Source organism: Podarcis cretensis, assembly GCF_951804945.1.
Source record: "Podarcis cretensis genome assembly, chromosome: 6".
NCBI lineage: Eukaryota > Metazoa > Chordata > Lepidosauria > Squamata > Lacertidae > Podarcis > Podarcis cretensis.
The window spans coordinates 87,775,546-87,793,368 of NC_137175.1; the positions used below are offsets into that span (position 1 = coordinate 87,775,546).

A 17,823-nucleotide genomic window follows, 5' to 3' on the forward strand; every position below is an offset into this window, starting at 1 on the left:
CTTGTAGGTGTGATCCTGAATTCACTTGCATGGATGGGAGCTGGACGTGTTAACAGGATTCCACAGCCTGTTATCTCTGTAGCCGAGGGTGCCTTATTTCAGAGATGCTGCAAACACAAATAATAAATCATAAGCGTAGTTTTCCTCTAAAAGTCAAAGATGCAAAAATATCATCTTCCGCGCTGATTTTTTCCCAAGGTACTGCAGTTTGTCATCTAAAGTACTCAAGAACCATTAAAAACAACTTTGTTGAGGCTCATACAAATGTTAGGAAGGATTTCAGCCCGCAACGTAACACATAAGTATATGCCACAGCAGGCTCGAAAATGTAGTCACCATATTTTCACTTGTCACAGCAACATATCCTTTAATGGAATCCTTTTTTTCAAAGCAGCAAATGTTGACTTCTCCAATCCATTACCCCATTATTAATGGTAGCTTTTAAGAAAGCGCTATGAAAAGCAGATACATTCAATTAATCCTTTCAAGGGTTGCTTCCCACTAAGGAGAAATTTAAAGGGTGCCTGAGTGCACTGCCTTTTTGAAGATTACACATCCCTGTCAATAAATTGCACTAAGTAAAAGTAAAATCTTATTAACACTGCTTTGCGGGACGAGTTAAGACTTAGTCCCTGTAGTATTTGTCAACATAAACAACTGATAATAAACAGAAAATATCTTTCTGAGGGGTTGGGGCCATGGACTCTAGGAATTGTTATTTTGAAAAAAATGCTGTCAAATGCCATCTATTCCTTTTCCAACAACAAAAGCTGCCATTGTTAACACTGGAGTCATCAATACATTAATAGGTTAAGTGCCCTTTCTAATACAACATCATTCCTATTTCACCTTTCTCCCTATTGACAATGTATGGGGCACCTCTATGCATTTAACTCACATGGGGTTGCAGTTTGGCCCACAAGGCCATTTTCCCCAAGCCTCACCCACACCTGACATCATAGGATATCAGGTGTGGGAGAGGTATAGTTGCAGCTGTAAATAAACCATTAGCAACATTACAGAACACTCCCATTTTTTCCTCTGGAAGCAGGCCTTTCTTTCTTTCTTTCTTTCTTTCTTTCTTTCTTTCTTTCTTGTATAATTTTTTAATTAATTTTTAATTACAATAATCCAATAAGAGCCATGTTATCACAATACCAAACTACAATACAATTAAAAAAGCCAATTATTCAAATACCAAATTAAACAATTTTGGGTGACTTCCCGTGTGCTGGATTTCAGGGCACAAAGTTCTTGTTTCTTTCTGCTTCCATAATCTTGATTAGTTCAATTACAACATTTCTGGTCTTGATCCTTTATTTAACAGCCACTGATTTCATGACTTTCATTCGTAACAGCATATTTTATAAATTTTAATTCTGCAAGAGGAGTTTATGTCCTGTAAATTTCTGTGTGAGATGTTTATTTTCCATTTGTTTCTTTATTCTTCCTGTTGTAATCCAACATATACAGCATCTCTGTTCCACTTTTTCACGCTCTCTCTTCTCAAAGGCTGTATTTTTCACTGTGTCACACGCTATCTTGTTTGCGTGTCAAGGTCCCCCAAGCCACCGCTAAATAATTCACAATTCACACATATTTTTTGTTTAAGATTTTTGGCATAATTTTGGCCACAACTTTATTAATATACATAAATGTGAGTGGTTGTTTAGGCACTGGTTATGACTATCTGTCTCCACGCCCAGGGACAGAACTAACTTCCTGATTCCAGCAGAAGCCAGTGAGGGAAAACAATATTGGGGAGAGCATGGAGCCGGGCACCAGACCCTCATCCCCCCCGCATGCTCCCAGGGGCTTGCGCAGCCCTAAGCCCCATTCAGGGGTACGGATGAAAGAATGGCAAGCCCCTGGATTCCTTTAACGGAATTCCCTTTCCGCAGCAGCATTGGAGGGGCAGGCACTTACCCCTCCACCAACCAATTTTTTAACCAATGCCTAACCGCAAACCTTACAAGTTGTGACGATTTGCTATGCAGTAGGCAAAAACCAAATGGCTCCAGCCAATCAGCCAAATGGACAAAATTCCTACCAGGCCCCTGCCTCAAAAGCAGACGACCCCATGACAGGCATAGCAAGGTCAACGCAATATCCCTAGATTAGGGAGGGTGGGCGGATGATCCGATGCATGACTTGATTTTATAACCTTTGGTCCGTCCCCCTAAATGGGAATACCAAAATTTGCCCAGTAACCCAACTGCCCAATCACTGCAGATGGTCATCCATACTAACCCGCCCAGCAACAGAGGGGTGGCCTGTTCATACCCCACCGCAACACGTGCTCTCTTTGAAGGAGAACACGCTTTGTCAAAATCTAACAAGAGGTCTGGCGTTGCCTTGCTTTCAGCCCTTGTTATAATTCACATATAATACAAGTCCTACCTAGACTATTTCCACTCAGGAACTCTCAAGGACATCCGATCCCTGCTGCAAATGGGCTTCCTTTTAGCACTGAGTTCAAATTCTGCATGGAATGCAAGTTTGCCTATGGAATCACCTGCAGTAAAACTCTCCAGTCCGAGTTCCCAAGTACAGTTTATCCTTACAACAAACAGGGCTTGCTTTTCACACCAAATTCACTGGAAGTGGTTTGGAATGCTTCTTTTGCAGCCACAGCTGACAATTGCAAATGGAGTGTTTTCCTTTAACTGTCTGTGGCATTGCAAAAATTATATTCCATCATTCGGAATCCAAACAGATTTGGCTAGGTCTCATTTTGTAAGCCTCTTTGCTAATAGTAGAACATCTTGCATCCTGCTGAAAATACGCTGTGGGAGCCTTATGGCCCCAGAGTATATAAGTAAGCACGCATACAGTTCTGGAAGGTGCATTTCCCCCCCTGCTGTGTATTGATGTATGTCATTTCACGGTGCATTTTAACAAAAGAGCATTTGCATCTAAAACATACAAATGGAGAAATTCGATATTAAATGCCATGTTCCCCCCCAGAGTAAGAAGTTATGAGCTTTCTAGGAGTTCTGCAAATTGTATGTGACTTTGTTCAATCAATAAGCAACCAGGAGGGCAAATCTGTTGTTAAGAAGATAAGAGTACACCATGATAGCTTCACAAACAGCTGCTCCTTATCTGTCTGATATAGTACTTAAGTTTGATGAGCTTAATTAAAAATAATGAAAACTACCTTTTTAAAGGTTAAATTGTCTCCTCTCTCTTTTTTTCTTTTTGCTCTGACATCTTGGAGAAGTATAAGGCATTATCGCTCTGCCAGACCTTAGATAACCGGCAGAAGATCGGCACAAGATAATAATGTGAAGGTCACAGGCTAATTAAGGCAGGTGTTTTGCTATGGTCTGGGGGAGTCCAAGGTCTTCAAGTGTGCAGATCGGGGGCATTTTCCACTGAGTATAGGTAGAATTGATTAGCAAGAAAGGTTATTACTTTAGCCAGTAAGACTGCCTTCCATCTAAAGAATTTAACTTGCATTTTCATAAATGAATCAACAAAATTACAATTACATTTCTGTATTGCCAATTTAATGAAGAAAAGACATTTTTACTGTTTTCTTTCTCATTCCCTGTTACAGTAATAATCATAGAATTGTAGAGTTGGAAGGGACCTCGAGGGTCATCTAATTCAGGCCCCCAACGATGCAAGAATCTTTTGCCTAACTTGAACAGGGCTTGAACTCACAACCCTGAGATTAACACATTAATGTATCCTAGACTCTCAAACCCACATTCTTTAGTTCATCATTCCACAAACCCCACAAATGGATCTGTCGGGTTTAAACCGCCCCAACAGAGGTAGCACAACTCTATAGAAACCATGCTTTGTAAACAGGGAGTGCAAAGACTTTTACCCACCTACCCATTCCATTTTTTATTTGATTGATTGACCTTTCCCTTCCCTTTATTAACCATGGATTTGTGTTACATTTTGCTGCAAACAGGTTGTCTTGTTTCTGCCTCCCCTGGGAGGTAGGACTACTCAGTTATGTCATTTGTATAAATGTACTTACTAGCAGTGCCACCACCTCTATGATTTAAGAGCTTATCTGAACATGTGAAAATTGTTTTATTTGTTATTTAAATTTATATAACATGCTACATCAAAAGAACACAACAGAGTGGTTTATAAAACAGAACATAAAAGTCAGTGCATAACATAATATCTTAAAATAGTTATATAAATTCAATTGTAATAATAATAAATGTGTAATAAAATATGGATCACACAACAGCAAAAGCATTAAAAAGGGAGGGGGGAATCAGCAGCAGGGTATCTGAAATACAGTGCATAAATACAGAATCTTCACTTTTTTCAAGAGGTAGCTCTTGATTCCAGTCCCCATAGAAAATGAAAGTATTTTAAAGGGGGGAAAGATGGTGTCTGCTCTTCTCCTAGCAATTACCGTAAGTAGTGCTAGTCAGTGTGGGTGTGATCCTTCAGGGAAAGGTCTGTTACTCAACTCCAGGTTACTAATTTGAGATATTTATTAAATGATTCAAGAGCAGTACAAAGGAGAGAAATATTAGGTAGTGTTGAAATAAAAGTCCCTATTGTCTAAATAATCCTTACATTTAATAGAGACTGTCACATTATTTTCAGTAACAGGTGAACGTAGCATTCCATGGTTTCTGATCTGCTAGGAACCAGGCAAAGTTTCCCCAGGCCAATGAAGATGGCGCCAAAAGACACATACGAAGCTATTTCTATTAGATTTGTAGGAAGAGACATGCATTGGAGAGAAGCAAGCAACCAATTGGATAGGGTCCTGGATTTTTCAGATTCTAAACATACCCACATCAATGGTGATGGTTAACACATTGACTTGATACACACATAACATTAAGCCATGGTTTAACAAACTAGGAGATAACGACAGATCACCACAGAAGCAATCAAACAAACCATGGCTTGTTTCTCCAAATTTGTGGTTTGTTTATCAGCTTGTCGCGCCTTGTGTCTTTGTAGCAATCTTTGTGATCATCTAGGGTAGGATAGGGGACGCGGGTGGCGCTGTGGGTTAAACCACAGAGCCTAGGACTTGCCGATCAGAGGATTGGTGGTTCGAATCCCCACGACGGAGTGAGCTCCCATTGCTCAGTTCCTCCTCCGGCCAACCTAGCAGTTCAAAAGCACGTCAAAGTGCAAGTAGATAAATAGGTACCACTCCAGCGGGAAGGTAAACGGCATTTCCGTGCGCTGCTCTGGTTCACCAGAAGCACCTTAGTCATGCTGGCCACATGACCCGGAAGCTGTACGCCAGCTCCCTCGGCCAATAAAGCGAGATGAGCGCCGCAACCCCAGAGTCGGCCACGACTGGACCTAATGGTCAGGGGTCCCTTTACCTTTAGTAGGATAGGATAGCCAGCCAAACCATGGTTAAGGAAGTGCGATGGGTTCACACATAATGCCACACCATAGTTAAAACAAACCAAGGTTTTTAAACCGAGAACAAACCATAAAGCGATCAAATAACCATGGTTTAATAATGTTATGTGTTAACACATTAGTGTTATGTGTGAACCAGGCTATTTAGTTCACAGAGTAGCTTTAAAGGGTTTGCTTGAATAGAATCTCCTTTCTTTTAGTTAAAACTCTTTCGTTATAAGAGTGTACTGTCACAAACTATGGCTGATACCAATTGTGCTTCCTTTATGAACCATGGACTGAAATCAGTGTAGGAGTGGATTTCCAAGCATTGGCTACAAGTTAACCATAATTGGCATAGAAGCACATGTAACATGAAACCATGAATAGCAATGGCAGTAGAAGAGAGCGGAAAAACACATTGGATGAGGTTCTGGGATGGACTACATAAATCTGCAGGCCACTCTCAATCTTTTGATTCGTCTTAAGAGATTTTCAGGAGTAGAATGGGCTTGAAGAATATTGGCACACTTCTCTTGTCACAGAGGATGAAAATGGAGAGCATGTGACAAATGGGATTGCTCAAGGTATCCACATAAACTCACACAGACCGCACAATGAACAAGAGACATGTAAATAAAACATGTGCCAGGACGTTTTTGTGCTTTAAGGTATTTCAGACAGCGCTTTACGTTTTTCTGATGTTTCCTTACCTGATAACTTTCATCTTTTATATGATTTGTCACATGACATAAAAGCCAATTCTGAGAATCTAGTGGAAGTTTAGGAGAGCTCATTACCATGTTCATTGCTTCCAGGGGATGAAGAAAATCTTTTGCAACCCTGTTAACTTGGAAAATGGCAGTTTTGTATCTGGAATTTCGCAAGACAAAAAAGGGGACAGTGTATAGTTCTTTCCTGCTATTTGAAATTGAGTGTGACTTGGCAGCATATCGGTCAAAAAGCAATAATGCAACATGTAATGTGGTGTAAAAGGAATATTAGATAATCAGGATAGAAGCGCTAACATTATAACTAAGAAAACGAATGCAGTGAACCTCATGTCTGAATACAGCCAGATTCCCACTCCATGGCATTGGCTGTTGCTTCCAGGATCAGGAAAACTTGGGATATGATGATATCATGTCACATATTTTTATTTACAGTCATACCTCATGTTACATTTGCTTCACGTTACGTTTTTTCAGGTTGCCTCCCGCGGCGACCCGGAAGTTCTAGAAAGGGTTACTTCCGGGTTTCACCACTCGCACATGCGCACAAGCACCAAATGGCACTATGCACCTGCGCAGATACAGCACTTCAGGTTGCGGGCTTTTCATGTTGTGAACGGGTCTCTGAAACGGATCCCGTTCGCAACCAGAGGTACCACTGCACTAGAAATTACAGAAGAGAAAGAGACATGAGGTTACGGTTCACAGTGACAGCTAACCTGTAACCTCCAATTCTGCCCTAAGTGGCATCTCTGACCTTGGAAGACATCTTTGAGATGTCTCTTTTTGTACCTGTTTTCCCAGGGATACCTTGTACCCGCTGAGTATTCACTGTGCCAATGACACAACGAGTGTTTTCGAAGCAATTGCACCAAGAAACCAATTCTTTCTAATTTATATAAGATACCTGACCTGATTATGACCCAGTTCAGTTAGCCAGGCTGTGGCAGTCTTCAAATAGTGGAAGCCAAGCATAGTGTGACTCCTGCTACCATGTACATAATCACATGTGTGACGTGAAACCTCATAAAAATGGCACCCTGATTCTTCCCCCTCCCTCATAAAGGAAAAGGGATATTATGTGCATGGAACTTTATGTGGCCTGGTGGAATGCTTTCAGTGCATATTAATTTAGATTTATGTAGAATGGAAGTAACAATCATCAATTCATCATACAAAACAAACTGCTGTTATCCAATACCTGAGCTGGTCTATTTCATCTCAGATGTCGCTTTTAGCTTTCCTATGTTATGTTCTTGTTAACATCTCATTTATGGTACAGAAGAAAAACTACAATTCCCTAATGTCAATTACTGGAGCAGTTTCATGCTGACTTACTCACCTCTTAAATCAACAGTGCATTTGGCCTCTTGTATTTTCTGCACCACAGCATGTTTTGAACAGCAAAAGAGTATGCAGAAACCTTCATCAATATTAAACAGAATCGACACAGCCACTGCGAAAATATGCTCTTCAATCCATGCAGTTCTTGGACTGGGACAAGCATCCTGGAAAACTACAATGAAGATCACTGTTAGTCTCAACCATTGTCATTCCACATTGTTAAGTTGTGGGTTGACATAGCAGACGACACAGCGATTTCTCCAAGTAGCTCTTTATTTTGTAAGCTGGAATAGAACTGACTGCAAACAGCTCAGCCGGCCTGCTTTTATAGGCAGCCGGCTGTCAACATTGTAGCAACAACAGCCCAGAGTTCCCGCCTAAAATAACTGACGTGGACCTGAGTGAAAACTATCTACACACCTGAGTGAAAACTATATACAGTATCCCCCTGCTGGCCCAGGGTGAAACTTCACTACATAACACCCCTCCCCACCGAGATAAGGCGTTAGTTACAATCGTAATGGTTTCCTTATATACAGCACTACGCGTAATGGTTCAATTAGGCACAAAAGCATATCGGTTACATTTCCCATACTTAGACCAACAGTGATACATGTCCAACAACATAGTCCTTTAAATAAGTTGGGCGCTTGGGAACTCTGCCAGACCGCCGGGGACTGGTAGCCAAGTCCGGAGGGCCACACAGTTCTTGCTGAGGCTGTGGTGCGACCCTAGGTGGCGTTGGAACCAACTCCCCTGGATCCACTGCTGTGGGTGGAACCTCCGCAAGTGGAGTGGTCTGAGTCTGTGGTAAGTCTGGCAAACCCTCTGAAGCGGCTTGGTTCGGCTCCACGCTGGCAGTTTGCGAGGGAGGTGTAGGTGGGGCCTCGCCATCTGTACGTGTCTCTTCTGGAGCCGCAAGCGCAGTTGGGGGCACCTCGGTAGTGTCCAAGTCCCCAACCCTGCGCCTAAGCTGGTCTATGTGCCGTCGCCACAAGCGTCCGTCTTCGAGTGCCACCTGGTACGAGCGAGGTCCAGTGACTCCCACTACTGTGGCTGGCACCCAAGGAATGTTCCCCACATAGTTCCGGGCAAAGACCTGGTTTCCTGGGACAAATGACCGTGGCGCGTTGGCACAGCCTGGGGGTTCAGCCACGGCAAAGTCCGGGTGTAGCCGGTCGAGCGGTGACCTGAGACGGCGGCCCATAAGCAGTTCAGCAGGACTCCTCCCTGTGGCCGCATGAGGGGTGATGTGTTGCAAGAACAAGTATTCGGCGACCCGCTCATGCCAGTCTCCCTGGTCCAGGCGCGCCAGTGCCTCTTTTGCCGAGCACACCATTCTTTCCGCTTGCCCGTTGCTGGATGGATGAAAAGGTGCCGTTAGGGCATGGCGGATGCCCAGTCCCAAAAGATACGCTCAAACATGCCTGACGTGAACTGCGGTCCGTTGTCAGAGACAAGGACATCAGGACACCCATGCGTTGCAAACAGGCCTCGCAGCACCCGGATGACAGCTTCGGTAGTGGTGGAGGGCATCAGGGCGACCTCCAGCCATTTGGAATAGGCGTCCACCACTACCATAAAGGTCCGGCCGTGAAAGGGGCCAGCCAGATCAATGTGCACCCTCGACCAGGGTGTCTTTGGCGTCTCCCAGGTGTGTCCCTTAGCTGCCGGTGGTGCAGGCCTCGACTCTTGGCACGCTTGACAGGCGGACACCCAGGCAGTGATGGCATCGTCCATATTAGGCCACCAGACGTTACACCGAGCCAACGCCTTCATTTTGGCAATTCCCGGGTGGCCAACGTGCAGAGCCTCCAGGACGCGCTGACGGAGTCCCTGGGGAATCACGACGCGGTCTCCCCACAGCAGACAGCCGCGATGAGCTGAGAGTTCATGTTGTCTGGTTGCGAAGGGCTGGAACTCCGATGCAAAAGGCCCTTGTGGCCACCCCCTCCACACCCAGTTGAGCACTCGGCTGATGGTGCGATCCTGGGCAGACGCGGAGGCCACAGTGGCAGCCGATACAGGCGCTGCCGGAAGATCCTCAATCAGAAGGAGCAATGAAGCTGGAGCCGGGTCTTCCACAAATGCTGGAAGAGGGCAACGGCTGAGGGCGTCGGCATGGCCCATCGATTTCCCCGGGCGATGGATGAGCCGGTAGTGGTAGGCAGCCAGGAAAACAGTCCATCGCAGCATGCGTGGCGAGAGGACCGGTGGAGTTGGACAATCACCGGCGAGGAGGCCCAGGAGTGGCTTGTGGTCAGTGATGAGGTCAAAAGTCCTGCCATAGAGGTATTCATGGAACCTCTTCACTCCAGCCACAAGTGCCAGTGCCTCCTTGTCGAGCTGGCTGTAATTCCGTTCCGTCGGAGATAGCATCCTGGAAAAGTAGGCGAGCGGTGCTTCTCTTCCGTCTGGAAAACGGTGACTAAGGACAGCACCGATGCCAAAAGGTGAGGCGTCGCAGGCAAGGACCAGCGGCCTGGATTCACTGTACTGTACCAGCACACTGTCTGATGAAAGGAGAGCCTTGACCGCGTTGAAGGCCGCCGTCTCCCGATGACCCCAGGCCCAAGGTGTCTTAGTGCTAAGGAGTCGGTGAAGAGGCTCAGCCACTGTGGCTTTGTGGGGCAGGAACATGTTATAAAAGTTCAGCAGCCCCAGGAATGCCTGCAACTCCGTCTTGTTCTTTGGGGTGGGGGCCTGCTGGATAGCGTGGATCTTGGATGTGGTCGGGTGAAGGCCGGAGGCATCGATAAGATAGCCCAGGAACTCTACCTGTGGAACGGCGATCTGGCACTTCTCCCTCTTTACCTTGAGCCCGGCCTCTTGGAACCTGGTCAGCACGGCACGGAGGCGCTCGAACAGCTACTGGTGTGAGTCTGCAGACACCAAGACGTCATCAAAATATGATACCACGCCCGGAAGCCCTTGCAGGAGACGCTCCATAAGGCTTTGGAAGATGCCAGGAGCCACACTCACCCCGAACTGCAACCGGCGGCAACGGAATGCCCCCCGGTGGCTGACGATCGTCTGGGCTTCAGCAGTGGCATCATCGACTGGCAGTTGTTGATAGGCTTGGGCAAGGTCCAGCTTAGCGAAGACCTTACCCTCACCCAGGGAATGCAGCAGGTGTTGGACAACAGGAACCGGATAAGCGTGCTGCTGAAGTGCCTTGTTGATCGTGCACTTGTAGTCAGCGCAGATTCTCACCGACCCATCTGGCTTGACAGGCGTGACGATGGGGGTTTCCCACTTGGCGTGGTCAACCGGCTCCAAAACTCCTTGGGCATTCAGTTTGTCCAGTTTGTTCGTCCACCTTAGCCTTGAGAGCAAAGGGAACCCGGCGTGGCTTTAGCTTGATGGGGGTGACTTGTGGATCAAGGCTAAAGGAGATGGGCGTACCTGTATATTGCCCCAAGGTGCCGTCAAAAACCTCGGCAAAGTCTTTGACCAGACCCTCAGTCTCTGCGTTAGAGATGCAGTTGATGCCGGTGACTTCCAGGCCGAGGGCATCAAACCAGTCTAGCCCTAGGAGGCTTGGCCGCTGACCTTCGACCACCACCAACCGGAGCAGGCCCGAAAAATCCTTGAAGGCGATCCGGAACCGGCCAACGCCTACCACGGGAATGTCGTTTCCCTGGTAGTCTCTCAGGTGTACGTGGTGAGAGTTGAGTTGCCTTTTGGACACTCTGGGTACCAGTCTTTTGATGGTGCTCCATGACACGATGGACAGGGCAGACCCGGTGTCGATCTCCATGTCACATGGAGCTCCTTCAATGAGCACCATGACGTTCAGCTTGCGTCGCGTAGGCGAGTCGGTTTGGCCAATCGTGGTTCCAGACGGGCAGCGGCAGTTGGTGAGAGCGAAACAACTTTCCTTGGCAGACTGGAGTGAAGACTTGGACTTGCGAGTCGATGAAGGGGGGGTGTCAGACGGAGCTGATCGGCAGACCTTAGCGATGTGGCCCCTTCTGGAACACTTCCTACAGATGGCGTCTCTGAATCGACACTTGGCATGGGAATGGTTGCCTCCGCAGCCGGCACATTCCGGTTGGCCCTTGGACTTCTGTTGGAACTTCCTGTGCTCCCGCTTTGTCTGGTGCACGTCATCATCTTCACTGGAGGATGCCTCATCACTGCTGGCCTCTTCATGATGCACCGGAACTGGCTCCCTAGCAAGACGCGGGCTGCTGGACTTGCGGATCTCCTGGGCGGAGCGTTCAGCAGGTTCTGAGGCCACAGCCTCCTCAATGGCTTTCTGTAGCGTGAGGTCTGGCTTGGCGAGGAGACGCTGTTGCAGATGGATGTCCCGGACCCCGCAGACGATTCAATCCATCAGGGCATCGTCTAAGTCTCGGAACTCACAGTGCATTGCAGCCTGTCGCAGGGCGGTGGTGTAGTTGTTGATTGACTCCCCCTCTGCCTGGTTCCGGTGGTAGAACGCATGGCGGGCAGCAATCTTGGACGGCTTTGGTGCGTAGTGGTTGCGGAGCTTCTCTTGGATCGTGTCCCATGGTGTTGCCTGGACTGCTTCAGGCGCAACCAATGCTCAGGCCGTCTCAAACACCTCAGGCCCACAGAGGCTGAGGAATAGGCCCCGCTTCCGATCCTTTGATACTGCTGTCAGCTCGTTGGCTTGGAGGTAGCAGTCGAACCGAGCGAGGTAGGAGTCCCATGATTCAGAGGCTGGCGCAAACGGCGGTAGAGGAAGAAGTGAAGCCATGATTCCGATGCCGGCGTGAAGGGCGATGGATGGAACACAGTGCTCTTAGCCAGAACAGTCAGCTCCGAATTGGTTCTGTCCAGTGATTTCGCTCTGTGATTCAGCTCAGTGATTCAGCTCAGTTCAGAGGCTGGCCGCATCTGGCTGTGCTCTGATGTCCATCAATCCCATCCTCGTCGCCAGTGTTATGTTGTGGGTTGACATAGCAGACGACACAGCGATTTCTCCAAAGCAGCTCTTTATTTTGTAAGCTGGAATAGAACTGACTGCAAACAGCTCAGCCGGCCTGCTTTTATAGGCAGCCGGCTGTCAACATTGTAGCAACAACAGCCCAGAGTTCCCGCCTAAAATAACTGACGTGGACCTGAGTGAAAACTATCTACAGACCTGAGTGAAAACTATATACAGTATCCCCCTGCTGGCCCAGGGTGAAACTTCACTACATAACACACATGGTCTGTTTTCCTGGAAACTCTCCCTTTCCAATCTAGTCTCCAGATTCCATTGTTGGTTTCCATTGTTATTTAATTTTGGACTTGGAAGGGAGGAAATGAGATGGCAGAAACATAAAGGAGTATCTTCATCTGTTTTGTACATGGAGGGGAAAATGCACAGACAGTGCTCAACTACCCGTCAATAGGATCGTTGTGCTATGATTCATTCAGGAAATTATTCCTGGGACTACTACAATAAACAATATGGAAATCTTTCAGCGAACACTATGAAATTCACTACCACAAGATGTCGAGATGGCTGCCAATTTGGACAGCTTTCAAGGGGGATTAGATGATTCGTGGAGAATAAAGCTATCAAAGGCTGCTAGTAAAGATGGATATATATTTACCAACAGTGTAAATATGCCCCTGAATACCAATAGCTGGGGAACCCCACCAGGAGAGGGTTCATGTTCTGCTTGTTGGCTTCCTGAAGAATCTAGTTGACCACTGAGCAGAGCTCAGGATGACCCAGACTTGGACTTATTGAGGGTGCCTCCTTAACATGTTGCAAAAGTTACAGTTAAGTTTATGTCTCAGTTCCACCCAACGTGTAGATCTGGCTCCTTCAGAGTAATAACACCACCAGTGCCCACCCTATGGTGGTTTATGTCTTTTTCTTTGTAGAACAAAAGTGCTTAGAATCTTGGTACTGTTTTTGGGGGACAGGGGGTCGGGTAGGTGTGGAGGACTCCCTAGTCCTGAATGGGGTAGCTGTGCCCCTGAAGGACCAGGTGCGCAGCCTGGGAGTCATCTTGGACTCACAGCTGTCAATGGAGGCACAAGTTAATTCTGTGTGCAGGGCAGCTGTCTACCAGCTCCATCTGGTACGCAGGCTGAGACCCTACCTGCCCGGAGACTGTCTCGCCAGAGTGGTGCGTGCTCTGGTTATCTCCTGCTTGGACTACTGCAATGCACTTCACGTGGGGCTACCTTTGAGCACAATTTAAAGTGTTGGTGCTGACCTTTAAAGCCCTAAACGGCCTTGTCCCAGTACACCTGAAGGAGCATCTCCACCCCCATTGTTCTGCCCGGACATGGAGGTCCAGCTCCAAGGGCCTTCTGGCAGTTCCCTCACTGCAAGAAGCGAAGTTACAGGGAACCAGGCAGAGGGCCTTCTTCTTGGCACCCGCCCTGTGGAATGCCCTCCCAACATGTCAAGGAAATAAACAACTATCTGACTTTTAGAAGCCAACTGAAGGCAGCCTTGTTTAGGGAAGTTTTTAGTGTTTGATGTTTTATTGCTTTATTCTTATTATTACTAATATTCTGTTGGAAGCTGTCCAGAGTTGCTGGGGAAACCCAGCCAGATGGGTGGGATATTATTATTATTATTATTATTATTATTATTATTATTATTATTATTATTGTTCCATCTCACTGTGCATTTTGCTTTTTTCTGCTTCACAGGTCTTCTACCTACTGGCTGAACCGTATCCAGTCCTTTCTTTACTGCAATGAGAATGGCCTCCTGGGCAGCTTTTCTGAAGAGACTCACTCATGCACATGCCCAAATGACCAGGTCGCCTGCCTTGGCTCCTTGCCCTGCGCTGTGGGAGATGGTTCTGCCTGCTTATCCTGCGCCCCTGACAACCGCACCCGCTGTGGGACCTGTAACACCGGGTATATGCTGAGCCAAGGCCTTTGCAAGCCTGAGGTGGCAGACTCAACGGAGCACTACATCGGGTTTGAGACAGACCTCCAAGATCTGGAGATGAAGTATTTATTGCAGAAAACGGACCGCCGGATTGAGGTCCATGCAATCTTCATCAGCAACGACATGCGTCTCAATAGCTGGTTTGACCCTTCCTGGCGCAAAAGGATGCTCCTTACTCTGAAGAGCAACAAGTACAAATCCAGCCTGGTCCATATGATCTTGGGTCTCTCTCTCCAAATTTGCCTAACAAAGAACAGCACCTTGGAGCCTGTCCTGGCCGTTTACGTCAACCCTTTTGGAGGCAGCCACTCCGAGAGTTGGTTTATGCCTGTGAATGAAAACAGTTTCCCAGACTGGGAGCGGACTAAACTGGACTTACCGCTTCAGTGTTATAACTGGACGCTGACTCTAGGCAACAAGTGGAAGACCTTTTTTGAAACGGTCCACATCTACTTGAGGAGTCGTATTAAGTCGAATGGTCCCAATGGCAATGAGAGCATCTATTATGAACCGCTGGAGTTTATTGATCCCTCCCGGAACCTGGGCTACATGAAAATTAATAACATCCAAGTGTTCGGCTACAGCATGCACTTTGACCCGGAAGCAATCCGGGACCTGATTTTGCAGTTGGACTACCCTTATACTCAGGGATCCCAGGATTCTGCTCTCTTGCAACTACTAGAGATAAGGGACCGTGTAAATAAACTCTCTCCACCTGGCCAACGTCGTCTAGACCTTTTCTCATGCCTGCTGCGTCATAGACTCAAGCTGTCTACCAGTGAGGTGGTGAGAATTCAATCTGCTTTGCAGGCCTTCAATGCCAAATTGCCAAACACAGTGGATTATGACACAACCAAATTATGTAGTTAACCATAAGTGTGAAGCACAACAGAAAAAATAAAAACCATGACGGAGTTTTTACAGTGCTTTTGTGGAACAGTTTATGTTTGGAAGAGTACATTTAAATTGTCTTTTCAATATCTGTCTTATATCAGTCAATAACGTTGGATGGCAATTTACACCCATGAACTCGCTGACAAATGAATATATTATACCTGCAAATTTTTTTTGGCTTTGTTTTATGAATGAAAATAAATACTGACACCAGTCTAGGAGACATTCTACTTTTTACAATAAATTTCATTTGTAATTTTATATGTTCCGTGGCAATGCTTTTGTGCATTACATCCTCTAGAGGGAACATAAAAGGATACCAATAAAATTTTGTAGCTGAACAGTTATTAAAAAGAAACGCTGTGGGATTCATTATTTTCCCCTCTCAGAAAAAAAAATGAATAGCATTCTTGATATTGCATTTCTGACCATTTCTGGTGGACAAGATAGAGGTATTTGGTTTTGATACGGAAGCCAGCCAAGACAAAGCTAAAAAGTTATAACATAAAATTATTCTGTAGCACTTGAGTCATCTGACTGTTCCCGTTTTATTTAACAGGATTTAGGCACCATTTAATCGCCAAAACCTCTAAGTAGTTTACAAAATATATATACATTAAAATGATAGATAAATTCAGATGTTAAAAACAAGTCAGCCTCAAAAATGGCAAAATAAAATCAGGTACTAATATCATTGGGCAGGGAGTTCCAAAGTGTAGAGGCTGCCACACTAAAGGTTCCATTCCTTACATGTGTAAAATCAAAATTATACAGCACTTGTGAAAGTGCCGTTTCTGCAGACAGGACTGGTCAGGTGGGTATTATGGGGCAAGGCAATATACTTAATGATGGATTGCTTGCCTAAGAAACTTGAAAAGGGCCTTGTCTTTTTCAGTATGCTGTGCTGAGTTGTACGTATGGCTCAAGTGGCTATATTTTCCATCGTGGGGAAGACAAGAAAGCTTGTGCTAATCTCACATGGGATACAATAAGAATAGCAGTCGGGCAATTTCCTCCCAGAATGAAACAGGGTAATCCAGGGCTCTGGTGAACACAAAGAGGCTCTGATATACACCCATAGGCTACCTTTTCCTGGTTTAGCCAGTCAGTTGAAGCCTTTTCCCAAGATGTAGCCACTGTCACATGATGACAGCTTCTAGGAGCCACAGGTGAGAGCAGAGTGGGGCCAAGGTGGACAAATTATGCCAGAAGGAGTACAACATTTTCCCCACCAGAGGTGCTACCCTTCCCTTAGTACACCATACACACTGTAGTATGGTTGGGAATACCATGGCTATACCAGAGAAATACATGACTTTTGAGTATTCTCATGTGTCAAATAAAAACCTGCTCAAATTGTACCAGAACATGAGCTCCCATCGGCACTATACATTTAAAGCAGTCTCATACCACTTTAAACAATTGTGAATTCATACCCTCCAACATGTTGAGTCTGTGTTCCTCTGTGAGAACACAGAGTCCAAAAGAGGTGCTTTTTTGAGGCTGTGAATTTTGGGGTGCTGCATGAATTCACAGGCCAGAACAAATGTGGGGTTTGGGGGGAGGGGGCGAGCTCTCAGTGCAAAATTGCACAATGTCACAGTGCCCAAAATTGCACAATGCCACAGTGCTCTTGCGGGGGGAGACAGCTACTTGCGGGATATGGTATATTCTCCCAAACTCTATTGTCCCAAACTCAGAGCTGTTCCACGAGGCCTTTGGGCCAAGGCACAGTCTGACCCCCTCCTTTGATAATCCTTTGGTAATCCTCACAGAACTCTAGCCCAATGGTCGCCATTAATTTGATTTTGAATTGATTTGAAAATGAATTAATGTTAGAATGCTGTGTTACTTTTATTGTTGTTAGCCGCTCTGAGCCCGGCTTCAGCTGGGGAGGGCGGGATATAAATCATTTATTACTATTATTATTATTATTATTATTATTATTATTTGGCTAACAATGCTAAGAATAGTTAGGTGCTCCCCTCACAGAAATACAATTTCCAGAGATACCTGGGAAGCAGGATTGATCGTTACAATGAATTCTCTCTGAGAAGTGTAACTCTGAGAGCAGATTAGGGAATTTTAAACATTCATTCATGTAGTCCCCAGAATTCTTTGGGGGAAACCATGTCTGCTTAAAGTGGTATTATACTGCTTGAAAAGTACAATGCATATGGGACCGTTTGGATGTGTAGTCAACAGAGACACCAAGTTGCCCCCAAGACTGAAGAAGCCAGATATGTGTCGAGTGCATGTGATGTCACACGCACAATGTCACATCATCTGAAGGAAGCCGAGCACTCTGCTTCCTTCATCCATCCAGAGCAAGTCAGGCAATTGATCACCATTGTTGGAGATGAAGTCAGTCAAAAACATTACCAGAAAAGTAAGGGAGCAGCCTGGAAATCTTTTTATGCAGTGTGCAAGTGCAGTTGGTTGCAAAAGTGAATGCCAAGTTTGCAACCCGAAGCTTGTGCTCAGTTTATTCATACAGTTAAATCATTTCTATGCATCTACTATGACATGAAGAAGCACTAGACAGAATGCCCATCACATTTTTCCTCGATCACGGATGAACTTTTCCCAGTGGTTTCAATCATGAATCTGTCAATATGCAACCTG

General features: G+C 45.9%; 1 protein-coding gene across 2 annotated transcripts in view; it reads left to right on the forward strand.

The window, feature by feature from the left end:
* Positions 1-15,459, forward strand: part of BRINP3 (BMP/retinoic acid inducible neural specific 3) — a 278,609-nt gene extending 263,150 nt beyond the window's left edge. For both annotated transcript variants that reach the window (XM_079981344.1, XM_079981345.1), the window contains exon 8: positions 14,058-15,459. In XM_079981344.1, coding sequence (XP_079837470.1) covers positions 14,058-15,174 — 1,117 coding nt within the window. In that variant the 3' untranslated portion in view covers positions 15,175-15,459. The remainder of the gene's footprint in view (positions 1-14,057) is intronic.
* Positions 15,460-17,823: the final 2,364 nt, after the last annotated feature.